Source organism: Ambystoma mexicanum, chromosome 4p, assembly GCF_040938575.1.
Source record: "Ambystoma mexicanum isolate Mex_15411 chromosome 4p, UKY_AmexF1_1, whole genome shotgun sequence".
Taxonomy (NCBI): domain Eukaryota; kingdom Metazoa; phylum Chordata; class Amphibia; order Caudata; family Ambystomatidae; genus Ambystoma; species Ambystoma mexicanum.
The window spans coordinates 1,207,416,059-1,207,438,507 of NC_090927.1; the positions used below are offsets into that span (position 1 = coordinate 1,207,416,059).

General features: G+C 47.7%; 1 protein-coding gene across 2 annotated transcripts in view; it reads right to left on the minus strand.

The window, feature by feature from the left end:
- Window positions 1-1,164: 1,164 nt before the first annotated feature.
- Window positions 1,165-22,449, minus strand: part of MRPS5 (mitochondrial ribosomal protein S5) — an 804,837-nt gene continuing 783,552 nt past the window's right edge. For both annotated transcript variants that reach the window (XM_069606860.1, XM_069606861.1), the window contains exon 11: window positions 1,165-1,621. In XM_069606860.1, coding sequence (XP_069462961.1) covers window positions 1,397-1,621 — 225 coding nt within the window. In that variant the 3' untranslated portion in view covers window positions 1,165-1,396. The remainder of the gene's footprint in view (window positions 1,622-22,449) is intronic.

The window sequence follows — 22,449 nt, forward strand, 5'->3', positions numbered from 1 at the left end:
TAGAAGACGAGCTGGCCTCACCAACTGCCACTCTACCGATACGTGGCCTGAGAAAAGAGGAGACCCATTGAGCCACCTGGGGAGAACAATGTGCCTAGTCCCTGAGTCTACTGACCAACAGGGAGTGATTGACCAGGTCAAAGGCCGCCGAGAGGTCTAACAACATCAGCAGGGCTGGGTGTCCACAATCCATTATGCTGGCCAAGGTGGATTTAAGATCCAGCACAACGATTTCTGTCCCATGCTGAGCTATAAAGCCCGACTTGGGTGCCCCAAGGATACCATGCTTTTCAATCATCACTGGACAGTCTGCACGAACCGGTATAGGCCACAGTCAGTTAAGAGTGCTACATTCCAGGGCTACCAGTAGTGCCCAGCGTACCCGCAGCAAATTCCCTATACCTGTCCATATCATTTTATGTACGGACAACCTCTATATATTTTATACAAAAAAGAGTGATGCAGATATAACAATAAAGACTGCACGCTTGGACCTGTGAACATCATTAAAGGCCCTTGCTGCGCTTTGGCCTTTAACTCGGTTTTCCGGGCCAATAAAGCACTTAATACAACCCTCAGACAGGGTCTATAAAACGTGATTATAGCATAGACAAATATTAGCAAAACCTTTTATTATTCAATGTTTTTATGAATTATATCCATGGTTAATTCAAATTGGAGTGTGAAAGAGTGCGTGTAGTTGTATTTTATAATGCACAGAATAATCTTCTACGTGATTGGTGTTTATTGGTTAGGTCTGTCTGGCCAAGCCTTTCCAAATATTAATTCATCCTATGAAAAATAAGGTCACCAAGAGAAAATGTCTGTCATATTAATTAGACCTTCAGGGCTTTAACTGAGCACTTCATATGTGATAGTGTTAGGATTTAGGCTGGATATAAACATGCTTCAAGGGAGTTGCTGATGAAAGTGATGGAGATGCAGAACTAGGATGATACCCCCTACTTAAGCTATGTTGTATGTTTACTTGTTGCGAGTTACAGGCATTGGTCTGTTGATTTTGTCTGCAGACTTGCTTCTACGGGATTACATTTTCATGATGCGTCTTTCCAATAGGACTATGCAAACATGTACTAAAAGTGGTCTTGCTTGTTACTTGTACAGTTAATATATTGTTAAATGAAAACGATCATACTGAGAGAAGACTCTTCAACACAAGTTTATTATTCCAGTGCTGGAAGACAACAAACGATGACAAAAACACATTTCACATCTTTTTTACAGAATGCAATTAAAAATAATGTTCAATGGTTGACAAAATAGGGTTTTTCGGGTTGCTGCTTCAGACAAATCAAGCATTGGACTTACTCCTCTATATGCAGCCCTAGTGCTCACTGGCATTCATTTCATGGGTCCTGCATTGCCAGGCATCTGGCTACCAGATAGTTCTTTTGACATTCGCCCAGACTGAATGCTTCATTCCCTGAACAGCCTTCACTTCATTCCAGTCCAGTTTCGTGTCTGGAACCTCATCCTCTGGCTCCCCCTCTTTCCGGACCTCTCCTGTAGGTGAGGCGACAACCAGGGGGAGAGGTCCACATTCCTTGCGAAACTCTACCACGTGAAGTTGCTTCTTTTCCGCCAACTCCTGGTGAGTTTCCTGTAGGAAAATATAAAACTGACAATTAGTGCCTTGTTTGCATTACAGATGGCCACAATAAACATCGATTGCCACAACAGTCACTTATTTGAAGAAAAAAAACGGCTAATTTATACGTCATTAATGGAGCTAGATACACAAGAATGCTCTAAGCCAGACACCAAAAGGCATGCAGTTGGGAAACAGCGACTGGCTTTATAATTTTTTTGTTTTGTTTATAGCTCATTGCACTGTGGTTAGAGGAACCCAGGTGTGTTCACTTTTAATCTCACAAGATGGCCCCAAAAAGTCATTTTTTTCCACTCTTCGCACATTTTGCCTACCAATTTCTAAGCTAAGCCTTCCAGCAGACACCAAAAGCACAAGTCTTGGGCAAACCCTCCAATTTGCTCTGCATTATTTTGTGCCATTGACCATATACATTGTCTGGCACATAGGGCAGGTAGTACAGTCTTCTCTTACCACTCAGTATAAATGCTGGACCTATAGAATCTTGACAAAAATGGTCACTGTGTCTCTGTCAGACCCGAGTGAGCTGCAGAAAGGGGTGAGTTGGCAAGGTCCACTGTTAAAAGCTCAGGGAGCCAATAATTTATTTTTTTTCCCCCAGCTCTACCTGATAGACCAATCCCTGTTTATTCAATGAAGAAAGCTCCTTGTCGTTTGAGGCCCTCCTCTTCATTGCTAAGGTGTTAAAGGCTCTGGGCCATTTCTTTCGACATCTGGTAAGAGTGGTAGGTTGAGTACGCCCACGATATTCTAAAAAAAAAGCATCGGCAGAATAGTAGGTGGATCCAAACCCTTTCCCACACTCTGTCGTGGGTGCTAATTTAGATACCACTAAGGTCTCTGGGTTGTCTATCTATGACCAGATCAACTGTGCAATGAGTTGCACCATTTCCACAGGAAAAGAGCAGTTCTGGAAATTGAGTAGTAACTCCACATTTCAAGCATAGTCTCCATCTACTACTCTAGTTCCCACATGGTAAGCTAGCAATCTTGATATTGGGGCTATGGAGATTCCAAAAATAGTAGGCATAAGAACCAGCTATTCTCGTGCAGTTGGCTGTTGTGGGATTGTTTCTCCTGCTACAGCTCCTATTCCTGCTGCTCAACATATTGCTCCCTACCTGTCCTTACAAATTTGCTCATCTTCTTTCCTCTTCTCTGAAAGTTATAACTTCTTTATTCTGTTTGGGGCGCACATATTTGTAGATTTAATAACCTTTTTACCCCTTCTGTTGCAGGTCCATTTCCCTTAAAAACAGCTAGAGATCTGCAAACAACTAAACATGAGGAAGCAGTCCTGCCTCCATGCTCTATGCACATAGTTAGCTCTATTTCGGTTTGCTGCCTTGACTCCCGAGGGCCTGCCCACTTCCATGGTTCATCTCCTCTTCACAGTGAGCATTTCCAAATCTTTTTATTGTTGGTATGTTTTTCATAATTGCTTGCGAGGATCCTGGCCCTCGAGCTGGGATCAGTGACCACAAATGCCGCTCAGCTTTTCCTTCTTGCCGGAACAAGTTTCTGTCTCCCAATTTGCTGCAGGATTTCCCTCCGACACTGGGGGCCTGTGGTGTCTGTTCTACTGTAGTGTTTTCAACAGGAACATACAAGTATTACCGTAGGACATAGTAGCATTACAATACATATTTCCTTCGCTAAACTGCATTTAGAATCTGTGGAGATGGAATAGACAATGGTTTAGTTCTTTCTGAGCAATATCTCTAAGGCCATGTTAGGGAGAATTCTCAGAAATGTGCCAATTCCCTCCTACCTTAGAGACTTCCAGCTCTTTTGCTGGACTTTAGGACTTTTAATTTTTATCCTGGAGAGAGAGAGACCTTTTCCCACTCTCTCGTGTATTTCTCTTTTATTTGAACAGTGTTTCTTTTGGTTTTGGAGTCTGACAAACTCCATAGGCATCATCTTTTTACATTGCGACACCCAGCAACTTCAGTGCAGTGGTACAGGGAAGTCTTTTAGACTTCCCAAAGATTTAAATACCTTATATTGGTTAAACCACTGTTTCCAAGAGCAGTAAAGTGAAAATGACTTTACTTATCTTGTGTAACTTTGTAGACCCAGCACACGCTATCTTACATAGAGTGCTGGAGGGGTTACATAGTATCCCCTTTGTCTACTTTCTCATGCAGCATTGCAAGCCCTGCTGCAGTGCTGAAGCTCCGAAACTCGCCTCAACTAGAGAAGCCCTGCAAAGGACAACTTCTCCCCTTGAGTTGGTGGGACCAATCGACCCAAACTCATCCTGAAATCCTCTCTTTGCTGGCTGTACTTCCATTGCTGCTGCAGGAACCGAGTGCCAGGGTCAGGAACACCAGAATCAAGTGCATTGTTTTTAAGCCAGACCAGAGCTCCAGGAAGATCCTCTGGACTCCACCGAAGCAGGGATGACCAAGCTTGAGCCACCTCAATAGAGTGCTGGACACCAGAAGCAACGCAAGTCCACAAGGTGTCCAAGAACCGCGGTGGTGCTATTCGCGAGAAGCTGAAACCGCAAAGTGCTGCTGATCTGAACTTTGACCATTGCCGCTGCTGTTCTTCGAATTGTAGTGCACGAGTCCCCAGACGTCCTCCCTCTTGTCCCCACGACTGAGGCCAAGGAACAACAGGACCTACTACAAAAGGAACAGAAGCCAGCTGGAACCAATTTCTTCAGACCTAAGGTACTGTGAACTAAGGGGTACTTGTTGTGTAGCTTGCTTGCTCTCAGTTGAGACTTGCATTTTCTTCCTTTTGCAGAGTTGCTTGCAGCTTTGCCCTCCACACGCCTCCTAGCTTGTGGCTCAACAGTGATTAATTTGTGTACAAAAAACTCTCTATAACATTGTGCAAGACTTTTTACTTACCTTTAAGAAGTGCCTCAGCTCCCCTAGACTTTGCTCAAGTAACATTGGCTGTCATGGCTCCCTGAAGACTCTTCTAACCTCTGGCTTTATGTTTTGATCTTTCCCTCCAAAAAGTCATACAAGCTTTACTTGTATAGCCTGGAAAGGGTTAATCTACATTACATTAAGGGGTTCAAAAGTGCTTACCTGTTTGAGAAACTTGTTAACCATTGTTTGCTTCCCTAACCTTTTTGACACCAAACTCACTATTGCTCTAAATGTACCAGTGATATATCACTGTTCACAGTGTCCTAGTTACTGGTTGACTCAGGGTGTAGGAAGTGTCTGTGTGCCAACGCAAAAGGGCATCTACTGATTTATTATGAGTGTGTGTATTTTGAAGTGTATTTAAGTGTTACATATTTGCTCCCTTCTAAAGAAGGCTTACTAAACTGACTGTTAAATTAATAAATAATTGTTTAATCAAGAAACCTTGGGTGTAAGTGTTATTTGGATACTTGTCACTGTGAAACTATGTTGCAACCCTACAGCTCGCATTGACCCCGCTTGAGATAACCCTGGCTACTCAGTCAATCTACCAACTTGTGTAGTACAGACCTATACCAAAGGTTGGGTTGCTATTGCCAAGAGGACAAGGCTGTTGCAGTCTCCCACAGGGTGTTGCATACAATCTTGCCTAACAGGTCACATCACTCTGGTCAGACCCCTAAGTCTCTGGTAATAGTGCCCTGTTTATGCCTTGGGGCAGAGTCAGGTATCAGACTTCATCATTGATGACAGAAAAACGAATTCCCCTCTCAAGGTGTCCTGGCTCTTGGTCTGCCTTACTAATCAACTGGATAAACCTCAGGTGTTCTTCTTGGCCCTGCATTCTGGCTGTTTTTTGCAATTCACATACTGCCACAATAACAGGTATCATGCATAGCTACACTTTGTAATTCTGATCAACAAAACTGACCATCAAATGGAATTGTTACTATGGCATATCGGCATTTCTAAAATGTGTAAAAGCAGACTGTATTTTCTGGTATCTTATCTTGTGTTGCTCAATGCAAATGATTGAAGAGTCGCCGAGAACTGAAAATTCACTTCCATTAGAGTTTGGAGCAATAAAATGTTCCACCAATAGACTGTGCTGTAAACCGTTAAGGGATAGATTTCAAAGATATATTGTAGGGTAAAACAGACCATAACCTCCTGTCTATAGGCTGCTTTATGGTCACTTCAATACTGCAGAAAATCTAATTGAAAGTAGTTTATTCTTTGTCCTAATGTCTGAAAATGAAATGCAGAAGCTTAGCACCTACAGAGAAAGTTTGCCAGGTGGCTATGTCACCAAGGCACCCCTTTTGCAATTCTGGAGAATCATTTTATAAAACAGTGTTACAAGGTGAAGTCATTTCTGTCCAATTATAAGGACTAAATACTAAAAGCCCGGGAATGAATTACTTGACTCAATGAAAGTGCAATTCTAGAAAGTGGGATGCCAGTGATATAATTTGGTTTGGCTCACTCCAGTTTGCGAAAGCGCACATCGGCCATTGAAAGGTACTGTGATAGATCAGATAGAATGCAGACAACTGGACAGGTTTGCAAAAACACTTTAATTTTAATTAAAGAAAAAAAAAGAGAACAAAGTGCCGCTCGTAGCTCTATTGCTATGCCAGTGATTCCCAAGAACTCAAAATAAAAGGTGCTCATCAGAATGTCTTACATGAACTGGTTCTGTGCTGTGTCCAAAACCTAGGCTACTTACCTGATCCTACCACTATTATAAGAAAAACCAGTTCAAATAATTGCTCTGCTTATGATATATTTTATTTATATTGCACTCGTACACAAGTGTTTCAGAGCGTGACCAAGCAAAGGGAGGGGAACAAGGGAGACAAAAACAACGATCTTACTAGGCCCAGTGAAATTGAGAACGCGCAAATGCATGGAAAAGGGAAAAGGGGGAAGTGCGTGGAAGGGGGAGAAGTGGAAAGTGCAGAACACAGGAGGGAACAGAATAAAAATAAGTGAAATAATGAAATGTGGTAGTGCCGCCAGCAAGTGGCAAGTGCATGATTAGCCAGATAGGGTATATCTGTTAAGTGCAGAAGAAAAGTGGGGGACTGAATGGGTACAGCTACAGATCCCATTGCAAGGTGTGGCCTGGAGGCAGTGCAGGAGGAAGGCAAGGTGAGCAGGTACCTGGCCCAGAAGGACAGAGGGTGGCCAGGTGCACGGTGCCAAGAGAGAATAGATCAGCAGGGGAGAAGAGGGGGCAAAGGCAAAAGTGAAGAGGAAGGTCTTGAGGTGCTTGCGGAACTGAAGATGTTTCTCAAGTTTCAAGGTGGTCGGGAGGCTGTTCCAAAGATAGGCCCCGGCCGAAGACCGATCTGCACCCAGCTAGTTTCTTTGAGAAACGACTGACCCTGAGGGAGTTATAAGTAGAAGAGCGAAGGGTTCGAGAGGGGAGATATTTACGGAGGGACAGTTGATTCTGGACCCAGGCCACAGAAAGCCATGTGGACAATACAGGGGGTTTTAAATGTAATCCTTGCATGCACTGGAAGCCAATGTAGGGATTTCAGAGCTGGAGAGATACGATCCCAGGACTTGAGGCCAAGGACAAGTCTTGCAGTCCTGTTCTGGATTAGTTGTAAAGGGCAGAGAGTGGAGGCAGGTAGATTTAGAAAGAGGCTGTTACAGTAGTCCAACCTAGAGAGAACCAGAGCTTGGGAGACAGTGAGCTTCTGGGGGAAGGAGAGGAAAGGCAGAGTACCTCTAAGGAGGTGCAGTAAGAGGTTTGACTTTTTAGAGACTTCAGAGATGTGTGCGGAGAACGAAAGTGTGGAGTCAAAAATGACGCAGAGATTCTTAGCCTTGCAGGTAGAGGTAGGAGGAGGGCCGAGGTAGGCCGGCCAGAGAGTGAGGGGAAAGGATTGTGAAGGTCTACCAATGTGGAGGATCTCAGTCTTGTTGGCATTTAGACAAAGATCATTAGCGGCACACCAATTTTGAATAGCGATTAGGCAATCAGAGATGAGGGAAGGAGAGGAGGTGTCTGAGGGAAGCCTGAAAATTAGTTGGGTGTCATCAGCATAGCACTGGAAGTTTGAGCAGGAAATGGAAATGCAATAGGTGAGAGTTGCCAGGTATTGGTTGAAAAGCCAGGGCGAAAGGTTAGACCCCTGGGGAACACCACAGGTAGAGAGGAAGATAGAGGATAGGAAGGACCCAAGTTGTACCTGGGAAAAGGAAAGAGGTCAGCCAGGCCAGAGCCTGATCAGTGATATCCAGGTTGTCACAGAGACGATTGAGCAGGATGGTATGGTTGACTGTGTCGAAAGCAGAGGTGAGATCAAGTAGGATGAGGACGGAGGGAATGTTAGAGTCAAGGTTGGAGAGCAGGTCTTCACGGATGTTCAGGAGAGCAGTTTCCGCGCTTCTGGTAGCTCTGAAACCAGATTGGTGGTCATGGAGGGAGCCAACAGAGTCGGAATGAAGGTTAAACTGAGAGATGGCCAACTTTTCCAGGAGCTTCCCCAAAAAAGGGAGTAATATAAATTGGGCGATAGTTAGCAGGACAAGAGGGATCAGCTGTGGGTTTCTTGAGGAAAGGGTGCACAAGGGAGTGCCTCAGAGGGGAGGGGAAAGATCCAGAGGCAAAGGAATGGCTACAGAAATCGGCAAGGGCCGGAGTGAGGGTATCGGTATGGTCCTTAATGGTTTTAGAGGAACATGGATGGACCTGTTTTGATGAGGCTTTCATAGATTGGACTTGTCTAGCGACCTCATCAGGGGAGAAAAGAGGAAAGGAGGAGAAAGAGGGAGGCAGGGGTGACCGAGGGAGGGTCAGCAAGCCGGGAAGGAGAGGTGAGAGGAGGAGTTGGTAGAGGAGAGGGTGGACAAGATGTCCTGGGTTTTGAAATTAAAGTGAGAGGCAAGGGCATTGCAAAGAGCCTGGGAGGTGAGAGGAGGGGTGGAGACTGCAGCTGGATTGGCCAGCTCCTTGCAGATTTTAAAGAGTTTGGCCGAGTGGTTGGATGACGCAGAGACACAGGCTTGATTGTGGCCTCTCTTCTTGGAGCGGAAAACGAGACGGTATTGCCTTTGGAGCAGGCGGCAGGCCAGTTTGTCAGAGAATGAGCAGGAAGCCCTCCATTTCTTCTCAGCCACCCTACACTTACGTTTAAGTGTAGCTAGGTCAGAGTCATACCAGGAGTTACACTTGGCTTTGGACTTCAAGCAGATCCTCATGACAGGGGCAAGAACATTAAGAGTAGCCAAAATAGAGGAGTAGAGCAGGCACAGGGCAGAGGTGGAGGAGGGGGGGGAGAAGGTGGCAGCGAAAGCCTCGACTGACACACGCTTCATGGGCTTGATGTGCGAGAAGGTGGGTGGCAATCTAGAGGAAGGCTTGGCATGGTGGAGGAAATGGAAAGATGAGAGGAGAGTAGGCAATGATCACTCCAGGAGAGAGGAGTGGTGTGGGGAGAAGAGAGGGAGAGACAAGAGGATGAAGACATCAGGTGTTTGTCCTGCAGAGTGAGGAGGATAGAGAGGGAATCGCAGAGGTCACGGAAGAGCAAAGATGAGGAACAGGGAGAATCCAGATGGATGTTGAGGTCACCAAGGAGGAGGAGTTGAGTGGTTGAGGCAGGAGGGAAGAGGAGAGGTCTGCCCACTCGGAGAGAAAAGAGGTAATTTGACCAGGGGGCCGGTAGAGAGTAGCAACAGTGAGTGTGGCTAGGAGAGAGAGAGAGCCTGAAGACAAGGCATTCAAAAGAAGATTAAGTCTGAGTGGGTATGATGGAGTCAGGAATCCCCTCAGGGAAGGGAAGGTCAAGACTACACCCCCTCCAGGCCAGTTGGATCTGGGGTCGGAGAGGATCTTGTAGCCGTCAGGGAGGAGAGTGTCAAAACTCGTGCAGAGCTGGCCGTGAACCAAGTCCCAGTAAGACCGGGACATCAAGGTCAAGTTCTTTGAGGAGGTGACAGATGTCAGAGGAGTGTTTGACTGCCGAGCGAGAGTGGAGAGTGGTTAGATGAAGAAGGTTGCAAGCCTTAAAAACCTTCCGGGGAGGGGTACAAATCAGGGGTACGCCCTGCGGCGGTGTGGACGGAGCTTGAGATGGGGTAGAGGCTGAAGGAAAGGAGGGCAGGGTAGCCAAGGAAGGAGAGTAGGGGACAGCTGGAAATTAGAGGAGCTTGATGAGGTGAGGGACCCGTCTATCCAAGAGAAGGAGATTAGCCTGCAGGCCTTGCACCATGACAGTGCCATTAAGGTAGACATTAATGATAACTCTAGAGGAGTCAAAGAAATCCATGAGGACTTCCCCAGCGGGTGCCACCATTGCTGGCTGTTGATTGGTGCATGTCCCCCAATTCCCCTCCTAAACAGATGTCACGGGAAATCACCCCCATCAATTTTCCAGGTTCTCTGCTGCGTTCACAGTTCCATTGAATCACAGGTTTTTGTGTAAAGAAAAAATAGAAATGTTCCACTTGTTTTCGTCAGACCTGGCTTCTTATAGTTTTGATAAATCAGAGTTCCTGAACCTTGCCTCGTAGCCCAGAAAGATTTCAACTCCTGTGTCGGGTCAGTGCTAAGAATTCTGGATGTGTTTCCACATCTTTATGTCTAGAACTATTTATGAGTGAGTTTTGGTCATTTCACAAGCTTATCTTGTCTCCCCCTTTCAATTTGATTTTCTTCCACAGGTGAGACTATTTTTGGCGGTCCCCTATCAACTGGGAAACTCCACTTTAAGGGACCGATAATTCCTTGGCCTTTGGTTGTGGTCGGTGTTATCTAGTTGTCCCAGATCTTTCTCTCTTGGCTGGCTTTCTCTGTCAGAAAGATTACACCCATCACATATATCACTCTCAAATCTTTTCCTCTTTTTTAACCAGCGGCCATCCCGTTCTAGGATATAATGTGTTGGTTCATCTCTACTTGGGGACACATATTTTGGGGTTTCTAGTGGTCTCCTGTTCTGCGTGGGTCTACAGCGTTTACTTCTCAGGTTATCAGCATTTTCTACTCAAACTATAGTTGAACTCTACAAGATTCTTCCCTGTGGATCAAATTAAGCTTGTAGTGTACTTCAGTTATTCAAAGACTTGGTCAGGCCTGGTCCACACTCAGTGAAATAACTTTGTGTCTTTGGTTTTCTATGGCTGGGTGTCTGTTCCAGGAAGACTATGCCCTGTATAGAATCCCTTCTTGGCACTTCTCTTCTTGGTTCTACCCAGCTCTAGGGTATATGCTGCTTGTTCCCCTCTTTTTAGCGATTTGTCTTGGTTTCTAATATACCCTCTTGTGTAGGATTCTCGTACCCCTTTATGGGAGTTTTTTTCTCTTCTTTCTTAGACCCAGAGGCTTGTGAGCGACATGAATGGCTTAATTACTGAGTGTTTCACGCAGTTCAGTGGCGCTCAACCGCCATCCTCCCTAGTGTTATTGCCTCCTGTGTACCTGCTGTTTCATGGTTATTGTGACCAGTTGACTCAAAATGTGCATTTGATTCACCAACAGGTTCGTGCAGCGCTGCCCGATAAATACGTGGGCCCTGGTCACCGCATTCAACCTGAGGAATAAGTGCTAATTAAGGACTTAGAGTAAAAATCCAGTCTCGCAGCTTGCTGGAAAGGACGCTTTCTGGTGCTACAGGCCACTCAACCAGCTGTTCGAGTAGACGGGAAGAAGTGCTGGATTCATGCTGCACACCTAAAATGAGTGCCCTTGCCTTTACCCTATGATCGATGTGTAAAGGAGGGGGTAGGACATTCTGAACAAGTATGTCCCCAGGTACGTGCCTTTCAGTGACGGCAAATGCACTGATCCTGAGTTTGAGCAGCCAGATTGTTCACCTCCTACCTATACTGACACCCTGTTCATGGATCACTCTGTGCCCAGAGTGTCCAATATAACCTTTGACCACAGAAATGGCCAAGGGAAGGACCTTTTGCAAGTAGGAAAGTATGGTAGAATATTGCACCCACAAGAAACCAACTATATGCCCTCCATACTCCCCAAAGACGCCTGGAGGTAGAGGGGGGCAGGCAAAGGAAGACTACAAGCAAGATTGGACACGTGGTCAGGTGCACACACGGATGAACTTATAGAGCCTGTATCAGTGAGCCTTCTTAACAGATACTGAAAGACTATGCCTTTGTTTGGGGCACGTAGGAGCAAGGACATGGAGTATTGCCACTGCAGAGACCAGGTTTGAAGGATTATGATCAACTAAGGACAAATGTGTCAATTATTGTGGCATGTACTGTGCTCATATTAATACCTGTGTTATGGTTTCTGGAGAGCTCCTACCCCCTTAGCTCACTCTTGCCCACAGTGAGCTTGACTACCCTGTCTCCCTTTCATGTGCACTCCCATACAATTTGTACCCTTAATCTTGAGCACAGAGAGGGGTATCTCAATAACACCCTCATAAGAATGATGAATGACACTCGTGCGATCCTAAAGAAGACAAATTGTTGGGTATGATCTCACCTCCCAAAACACAGTGAGAAAAGTTTAGGTTGGTACATACATCCTCTCCCATTATCAACTGCTTGCTATGCTTCCTTTAGGGCTATGTATTTTGGTAGATGGAATGATAGCACCACTGGTAACTTTGATGGGACAAATATTAATATGTTTGATGAACAGGTGTTACTGCCTCTGGGATGCTCTGTCTTTGCTAACAAGAGCACTACCAACACCGCCTCTACCAAACATAAAGACAGAAATTCTAGGCCATACCAATCAATAATATCATTTCAAATGTCACCAGTATGAAATAGGGATGCAGCTCCTCCAGCATACATCATCAACAATAATCCTGACAAAGTAGCATTTTGCTTAAGTAAAGAAGGTTCTAGGTATATGGGTACATATGACAACTGAATGCACACAGTGGTTTTGGTGAATGAGACAAGGCCGCTGTACATCGGATGATCCATTTACTTTGTCTGTGGGAAACAAGCGTATCCATGGTTACCCAAAGATTGGAGAAGAACCTGTTACTTCGGCATACTGTTGCCAGGGGTGACAACTGTGGAAATATTAAAACACTGCCCTAGGAGGGATATCTATGACGACACGCTTGGCCAAATATTAGGGGATTTGTCGAAAGCAATAGTTCCCTTCTGGGGCCCAGCAGTGAACTCCCGAGATATTAGAAGGGTGGCCCGAGTATTGGTGAGACCACCGATATATTATTCAATATGACATTAGAACAGAGAGCTATTAGACTGGGTGCGCTTCAAAATAGAATGGTACTAGATTCCATGCTTGCTGAAAGAGGAGGAGTTTGCAAAATGGTCGGGTCAGCTTCCTGCGTATACATAGCTGACTCCTCCCCTACTGTGTTTCAGGCTATCACAAGGTTACACACACTGGGATCTAAAATACATGTCGATGAGGGTAGTTGGGACATTGGGACCTGAGCTTGGAATCTGTTTACAGCTTGGGGCAGGAAAATATTCTGTGCACTTGCAATATTTGTTGGGGTGATTTTATTTTGCTGCTGCTGGATACAATGTCTATCAGTTTTAGGTTTCATGCTGTATAACTGCTGTTCTACGACTCTGGAAAAATTAAAACCTGAACAGTCTTCCTGTCAATATGCCTAATGCACTGATTATGCAGGATATGGAGATCAAACAATGTATGGCCATTGATATAGATGATTATGATGCTGTTTGAGCCAAATGTGTTCACTTAGGCAAAAAGTAAGGTTTGTGAAATGGCATCAATTTTTTGTTAGTCTAAGCTCTCACATTGTTGCTTACCATCCGACTCCATTTTGTGCATCAGACTCAATTTGGGGTTTCCCATTTTGCAGCTTAGAATGATCGCACCCTGGAAGTTGCTGAGCTCTTCAGAAAAACATGTTTTGCCAAGGAATGAGTAGCTCAGCCCGGTGCAAGTAAAATAAGAGATAATACATGCCTCCCGTCTCCAAAAGCTAATTGCACAGGCCTGTAAATATGTACCAATTATAAACAAATGCATAACATGTTCTGTGCATTCCAGGAAGGGGGTATTCTAAACAAACGGGCGAGCCACAGATGCACCTTTGGTCAGGCAAAACATAGATTAGGTACACAAGTCTCCTTGCATTGGGAACAGTTTGAACAGTGTGAAAGGTTGTTTTGTGCGAACTTGGCAGTGATGAGATATGTATGTTTTTGAAGAAAATGTATACATTGCAGGAAGCCATACTGTCTGGAAATTGACAACCTCAGCAAACCAGAACTGTATATAAAGGCGAGCAAACCACAATGTAAATTGCTCAATTTCTCTATGGCTGTTCTCAGACATAGATGAACCTGGATCTGCTTGAAGCGAATAAACTGTTAATACATAACTCGCGACTGATGGTTCTTACTTTGTTTGCAGTACCAGATTTTGGTGTCACACTATAAAAAATGCAATTCAGTGTCAGCAGCAAGTAGTGGGTTCGCTAGATATTTTACAATTGCTAGCTGAATCAAAAGTATAATTGGTTATTTATAACGCGCATAATAGCCAAAGGTTTCTAAGTGCAGATCCGGGGATCAAACCTGTGTTGCTATGCGTCGTCTTGCTTCCAAGGCGAGCGGGTTGCCCCAGAGCTATCCTCCCTGCTAAAAATGCACTTGGATCCAGGATCACGGAGGGAATTGAACATATTAACTCAAGTTAAAATGTACTTTAGAAGGGAGCACCATAATGTTTTACCTTTCAAATCACCACACTAGCTGAATGCACGCTCTCTGGAATGATGCACTAGCTTAATGATGGTCATGGCCTGCTGCTCTGAACTCTTGCTGTCACAGTGTAGAGAATCAATACAACGAAAGTGAGTCCTTCTAAGGGACTGACCTTGAAAGGTTTTCACAAACAAATGAAGGTCTGACATTAGCTGGGATAGTGAGCCAAACCATGCTACTGCACTCTGATGAGTAAACTTACAAAGTATGTATGTATAGGAGTGAATTGCCAAGCATCTGCAATGAGCCGTGAATACAATAGGAAGCCAGTGGTGGCTAACGGTGCAGTGCTGTGCATCACCAGGTGAATTACTCTGCAGCTATGGCAGATTTTGGTCCTGCATTCCAAGACATATACACTAGTGCTGGGAGCCCTGGAAGCGAAGTCTGCAGTGGCTAAGGGAGTGTTGTTATGCGCTGCCAGGTGAATTACTCTGCGGCCATGGCAGCTTTTGGTTCCACCTTCCAGCATACATAAATTAGAGCTGGGGCCCTGGAAGCAAAGTCTGCAGTGGCTAAGGGAGCAGTGTTGTGCGCTGCCAGATGAATTACTCTACAGCCATGGCAGATTTTGGTACCACCCTGCAGCACATATAAAGTGCGTCTGGGGGCCCTGAAATCAAGGACCGCAGTGGCTAAGGGTGCAGTTTGGTGCGCTGCCAGGTGCTAGGGCACAACGGTTATCAGGGTTTTGTGAGACCCAAATCTTTCTTACAGCCTTGCACACAAGTTGCTAATTTTGCCTTGGTCTCACTTATTGAAGTCACTGTGCCCAGCTTTTTCACGCCGGATCAACACGCCAATCTGATGGTCCATCAAAGACAGCATAGCTGGCTTACCGGTGAGCATAATGATTTTTGGTGCGGTGCCAACAGAGAGGGAAGACAGACTATGGCGGTACTCTAAACAGTCGAGCGTGCCTCGCTCTTGGAGTTACCACCCCTACTGCTTGGACATTATCGGGTCAGTTGGAACAAGTTACTTACATGTAACTGTTGTTCTCCAGCATGGGTCTGGAATGGTGTTAGGCAGAATCCTGTGCAGTTCCCTTAGGGAGCACTACATAAAATTAAGACTACGGGTATATGCAAGAAAATCCCCTTTGGTATCAGTCTGTACCACAAAGATTTAGTTGGTAGCTGTGGCTAAGCAGTCAGACTTATCTCAAGAGGGAGATGAGCAGTATTCAGGGTTTACACATTAGGACTACAGTACTATGGAACAAGGAAACACTGACCAAAGTTTGGTATCAAAAAGAATATATATATTTAGTTTACACACTCTGAGGTTCACACACAAGTCACTAATATTAAAGCAAGTTAAATCAGTCAAGAAAAGTATACACAACTCCCTGTTTAAATTGTAGACAAGTTTGAGCAAGAGTGAAAACTGAGCAAAATGGCACAGTGAAAACCAAGCAGAAATGGCACTCTAAGAATTTCTCAAAAGGGAGGGAAAGGACAAGCTATACAGGTTTAGACTCTTTAACACACAAGCAACACTTCCCAAGTAGATTGTGAACAGGTTAGGCAAAGCAGTACTTTAGCATATGCAATACTGAGGTGAAAACAGAGCAAAATGGCACTTCGCAAGTTTAAAAAGAGGTAAGGAAAAGGTGGTTATAAGAGTTAGGTGCACCAACGCATTTCTAGGTGAGAATCAATGTACAGAAGGCAGTTGTAACAGATTTAGCCAGAGTCAATAGGCCTGTGCCAGTGTCAATGGTACAAGGCAAGGTGCCCAGGATCAAAACGTTCTAGAAGCTGCAGGCACGTCTTTGTTTAACGATTCTAAAAGGTGGTTGCAGAGGGTGAAAGACAATGTGAGAGGATAGGGGCGGCCAACCCAGTAGGTAAGTAGAGGATTTAAAACACCTTTAGCGATACCCAACGAAACGGGAGGCCTGGCGGAACAATGTACCTTTAAAGTAGAAGAGGCCCCTGCGGTTGCGGTAGTTCCTGGCAGTTCCTGCAGTTCGGGAGATCCAGAAGAGGAAGAGAGGCTCTCGTCATGGTTCGAGTCACAGCACTGCCCAGGGATAGCCGTGGTGCTGCCCAACGAATAAAAGGTACACTCCTTTAAATCGCGGTCCGGGTGGACGGGAGGCTAGCTATCCGGTCTCCTAGTGCTTGGCACTGGCGATTCGACCAAGGCAGGTCTGGGAAGGCGATTGGTGAACTGGTTGACCCCACCAGCTCAAGGGAAGACTCTTTTCGAGGAAGATCTTCTCAAGTTGTTGGAGAAAAGTGGTGAGGATCTGCAGCAGGGCTTCACCGGTGGTTCAGTCGTTGCAGATGTCTTCAGCGTCTCTCCTCTTCGGTTTCTTAGTTCCAGTGGCGACGTCTTGTCTTCCAGTCCTCAGGACCCTGCTTTTATGCAGCAAAACTCCCATTCATACAGACTTGCTGTCACTCACACAGTGGCGTGGCTCTCCAGGCGGGAGAACCCCCCAGCCTATCAGGGCAGAGTGCGACTTGGGTTGCGTAGGCAACCCTGACCAGGGTTCCCCCTCCCACACATCCCGTCTACCCAAGATTCAGTGGCACCGAGAGGAGGGCTTCTGTGCAGAAGCCCGCCAAAAGGACGAACAAAGGATCCCCAACCTGGGTTAGGATTATAGAGAAAGACACGAGAAAGAAATATAATCAAAGTTCTGGCAATAAAAACCTACCGGAGTAAAGTTAATATAAAAATAAACCGGCGGTATGTTAGAGGCTGTCAGTAAAAGTGGTAGCCTCGAACAATGGGAAAATCCCATAGGGAAATATTTGTGGTTGAATATTTATGGTAGTAACCACTGCCACCAGCCAGAAACTTTGAGAGGGACTGTACGGTACCCCCTCGAAAATGAACTTTAGGGAAAAACTATTAACCCTTGCCAGTAATTCCATATTAAGATGGGTTGTACTGGTTTAGTTCACAAGATTTGACTAGCAAAGTCAATGGGGACTTTACATGCCTGGTAGACAGTAGTCAGTCCCAGGGTACGGAGTCTATGTTTGGGGGTTACTACGACACCCCTGTGGTACGGCACGGAAGGTGCTGTGCACCAAACAAGTTAAAAAGATGATTTCTATGAGGGTGAGAAACCCCATAGACCAGAAGCACACAAGATAGCCTAAAACACACACTAGTAATCTGAGTAGGAAAAAAGGGTCTCGCTCTTACCAGGAGAAAAAAATAAACCCTTCAAATCCAGCAAAGCTGCTGGAGGACTCTATAGGTAAGGGAAATTAGCCTTTGAAGAGAATTCTCCCTAACACATGGATTCACATGCTCATGAATATTCCCCATCGTCAGGCTGGGACTCCTCGGTAATAGAAAAATCTGTTTCAGTTTCGTTTCTGAACTCTCTTTCTCCCAATAACCAATAATTGGTCTCTGGGTCATAGTGCCCCCAGGCAATTCCACCTAAGCCCCTCCTCTGGCAGCCATCTTCAGATTTGTTAGCACGTAAAGTGGCAGTAGCCCTAAGAAGAGCCACAGAGGGGTAGGCGGGAAGGGTTTGCATGTGAATCCATGCCAGAACCATGCTGGAGAACAACAGTTACAGGTAAGTAACTTGTTCCTTCTCCTACATGGGGTCTGGCATGGATTCACATGCTCATGAATACAAGAATAAAACCACAGGAGGTGGCAAGGCTCAACATTAAGCATTTCAACAACTTAACATTAAGTATCTCTTACCTCCTCACCAGGCTCACCTTCAAGCGAACAGGTTGCGCAGCACTGCTTAGCCGACTCTGGACTCCTCCCTGGAATCCTGGTCGACGAAATAGAATTTCGTGAAGGTGTGCGTCGACCTCCACTTAGCAGCCCTGCAGATGTCCAGCAGGGGCACACCAGACAGAACGCCTTAGTTGCAGCGATCCCTCTGGTCGAATGGGCTCTCTGATGGCCAGGCAACGGTCGGTTTGCCAACCAATGACAGTGCGTGATGCAGCCAGAGAGCCACCTGGAAATGAAGGCCTTGGAGAGGGCCTTCCCCTGGTTCACAGAGCCAAAGTTCACAAATAGCTGTGACGTCTTCCGAAAACTCTTTGTGCGGTCCACGTAGAACTTCAGCGCTCTAGCCACATCCAGCGAGTGCAAAGTCCTCTGAGCCGGCGGCGACAGGAAGAAAACAGTTAACACCAAGGGCTCGTTGAGATGGAAGTCCGACGGCACCTTGGGCATGTAGGAGGGGTGCATCCTCAGCACATCCCTTGTTGCATGGAAAGTCAAGTACGGAGGCTTACAGGAGAGGGCCTTGATCTCGCCCACTCGTCGTGCGGAGGTGATGGCCACCAGGAACGCCATCTTCCACGACAGGAATTTCAGAGGTGCCGAACGCAGAGCCTCGAACGGGGGACCCATGAGCCTAGTCCGCACCACATGGAGTTCCCACGCCGGGGCTGGAGCCTTCAACAAGCGGAAAAGTCCATTCATGAACTCCTTAACCAGGCGTTGCAACCACAGCGACGATCGCCCCGGAGTTCTAGTGTAGCAGGAGATAGCCGCCAGATGGATCTTGATAGTGAGCCAGCCCCGCCTTGGCCAGCGACAGCAAGTACGGCAGCGTGTGAGGGGCCGTAATCCGTAGAGGGTTTATCTTCTGTGTGCAGCACCAACCAGTGAACCTCTTTCATTTATATCTGTAGCACTTAATAGTCTAAGAAGCCCTGGCCTTGGCAAGTACCTCCTTGCAGTCCGCTGGGATCTCATATCATCCAAACTCTAGCGCTGCAGGAGCCAGGCCTGTAGGTTCAGCGACAACGGGTCCTGGTGCAGAATAGTGCCTCCTTCCCTGGCGAGAAGATCTGCATCTGCCGGAAGCTTGACTGGAGGGGACGCTGACATGTCCAGAAGGTCCGGGTACCATATCTGCCTCGGACATGCCGGTGCGACGAGGATCATCCTGCACCGGGACCGTCTGAGTTGACTGATGAGTCGTAGGAGCAACGGCAATGGTGGGAATGGATAGAGAAACAGGCCGCGCCAGGGGAATGAGAATGCATACCGATGCTCCCCGGCTGGGGAAACCTGCTGGTGAAACTCCGGCACTTGGTCTTCGTGGCCGTTGCAAACGGATTGATCTGGGAATTGCCCCATCGTTGAAATAGTAGATCCACCTGATCCTGCCAAAATTCCCACTCGTGGCAAGCGCGCAGCTCCCTGCTGAGTGAGTCAGTGACGGTGTTCTTCACACCTTCCAGATGAAAGGGTACCAGGAACATCCTCATGGCAATGGGTCCTGCGCTTCCTTCTAGAGAGCTGGGGATCTGGTGCCCCCCCTGCTTCCGACTGTAGAACATCGTGGTGTGTTGTCAGTAAAGACCTGCACCACCTTGCCCTTGAGGGAAGGAAGGAATGACTTGAGTGCCCAAAACACGGCTCAGAGCTCCAGAAAGTTGATGTGTAACGTTCTCTCCTCTGGGAGCCACAGGACTCTTGCGTGGAGATTTCCGGTATGTGCTCCCCATCCCTCCAAGGAGGCGTCTGTCGTCACAGTCTGCTGATGCGCCGGGGTTTGGAAGTCTGTGCCCGCCGCGAGATGCACGCGGGCACCCCACCACTGAATCGATCGACGGAAAGTCTGGTTGAGGGTGATCTTGTCCTCGAAGCTTCCCGCCGCTTGCATCCAACGGGCATTGAGGAACTCCTGCAGCGGCCGCATCCGCAACCTGCACAGCCGGATGAGGTAGATGCATGACGACATCATGCCGAGCAGGGACTTGATGGACCTCACCCTGGCAACCTTCATGGTCAACAGACGTTGTACCTTGCCCAGGATGACCTTTATCCTGTCCTCCAACAGTGTGGCTAGGCGCGCCACCGTGTTGAGTCTGGCTCCCAGGAACTGAGCTTCCAGAGATGGCTCCAAGCAGGACTTTGCATAGTTTATCGAGAACCCCAGTTCCGTGAGCAGGTGGACGGTCCTCGCTGTGTGTCCGACGGCAAGTTCCTTGGACTTTGCTCGGATGAGCCAATCGTCCAGGTATGGGTAGACGTGGATCCCCTGCAGGCACAGCCGCACTGCCACCGGTGCCAGGCAATTGGTGAAGACCCTTGGGGCCGACTTCAACCAGAAGGAGAGGGCTTTGAATTGGTAGTGCTGCCCTTGGACCACAAAGCGCAGAAACTTCCGATGTCCTTTGTGAATGGGGATGTGGAAGTAGGCATCCTCCAAGTCCAGCAACAGGAAGCCCCCTTCCTCCAGCTGTCCCAGCACGTGCTGGAGGTTGACCATCCAGAACTTCTGGGATTTTATGTAACCGCCATTCTTCTTTTGCACAAGGAAGTACCGCATGTAAAATCCGGAGCCTCTATGGGACAAATTCTAATGCACCCTTTTTTTACCATTGCTCGCACCTCCAGCAAAAGCTGCGGAATGTGGTTTTCTTTCCTGGCCACCAGTGGAAAACAGGGACACTTCCCTTGGTACTCCAGAGTGTGTCCGTGGTCCAGGGCATCCAGCACCCAACGGTCGGTGGAGATGGACTTCCACATGCTGACGAAGCTCGCCAGCCGGCCTAACACTGGGGTGCTCAGGTGGGGGCACCACGTCACGGCCGTTTCAGTCCTGCTTTGCTGAGGCCTTACCACTCTGGGACCCTTGGCGATGATGACGATGTCCTCCGGCCTTGCGGCGGCCTCTGTAGGCTTCCTGGGACGAAGAACGGGCCACCTGATGGTATGAAGAAGAGCTGTCACTGAATCCTTTAGAGGCACCTTGTGACTTGCCTCCGGCGGGCCGAAAGGATGGGCGTCACTGATGGAGCGTGCCCAAGGCACTGGCAGTCTCGGTGTATGCCTTGATGGCCTGCAGTGACTTATCCACTGCCTTGCTGAACAAGTTGTTCCCGTCGAAGGGCATGTCCAGTACCCTCGTCTGTACATCCTGACAGAAATCGGTGGCCCTGAGCCAGCCATGCCGGCGAAGGCAAACGCTGTTGCCGATCTGGCGGAAACCAGTGTCGGCGATGTCCGTGGCCACCGTGATGGCGTGGTCCAAAGCCACCTCACCTTCTTGCAAGATCTCAAGGGCTTCTGCCCTCTTGTTGTCTGGGAGGAAGTCCAGGAGGGGGGCGATTTGAAACCATAGCTACCTAGCGTAGCGGGCCACGATAACGAGAGCGTTGGCCACCTTAATGGTCGTCGCTGCCGACAAGATGACCCGACGTCCCATTGTGTCCAGCTTCTTTCCCTCGCTGTCTGGTGGGGAAGTCCCCCCAGCATATTTCTTCTTGGCCGCCGCAGAGACCACTGAATCCGGGGACGGCTGCACTCTGAGGCACATAGGTGCAGAGTCTGGAACCCGGTACTACTTCCCTTACCGGTCTCTCTTCGCCGGGGCAGAGGATGGGTTCTTCAGGAGAGCCAGCTCTTCGTCCCAGATGTTGTCCAACAGCGGGACCGAGAGAACAGTCTTTCTCTTGGCCTCTCATCGCTGATAAAGGAATCCTTCCTTTTTTTGCTCTTTGGGGAATAGCTGAAAAAGTTCTGAGGCCCTAGCGATCATGGCATGAAAGGAGCCAATTTGGTCAGGAGCATATGCCCGGGGTGGGGGCGACGGAAGATCAGTTCCATCGTTGCCACCGTTGTCCGTCCCCGTCGTCTCTGTCTCCGCCTCATCCCTCGATGGAGGTGAAGGATGGAAGGGCGGGGGTGGATGGATCCGCCTTGGTTTGTACGGAAGGCTCCCCGATGGTCCAGGCACCAGTGGATCGTCCGCAGGAGGCAAAGGCATCCTTGTCTGTGCACAGGGTGTGCAAGGCTAGCAAGAGGTCCTGCGACCTGTTCGTCGGTGGAGGCAGCGGTTGCGATGGGAGCGTCGACAGCAGCGTAGTGTCCTCTGGCTCCTCGGCGATCTGCCGTTCTTCACCGCTTCCCTCGTTGCTCTCCATGTCCGCCTCGTCGGGGTCCTTCCCGTAGGCTCTGACCTCGGCGAACTGCTTGTCAAGAACTAACTTGAGGCCTGAAAGATCGTCCTCGGAGGAGATATCAGAGTCCGGTAGGACTATCGTGCCCCCACCCCCTTCTTCTCGCCCAGGGGCTTAACGGGGGTCTTATCGATGGGCGTGAAAGACCATTCCCTCTGGCCGGGCAGGGAAACTCTTGGCTTGGGGACAATCTCCACTGGGGCCACCTCTGCGGTCTTCGCCAGGGATGCTGCCACTCCCTCAATCGAAGCCTTAGCAGGTGAATCTGGGCCTTCACGACCTTAGG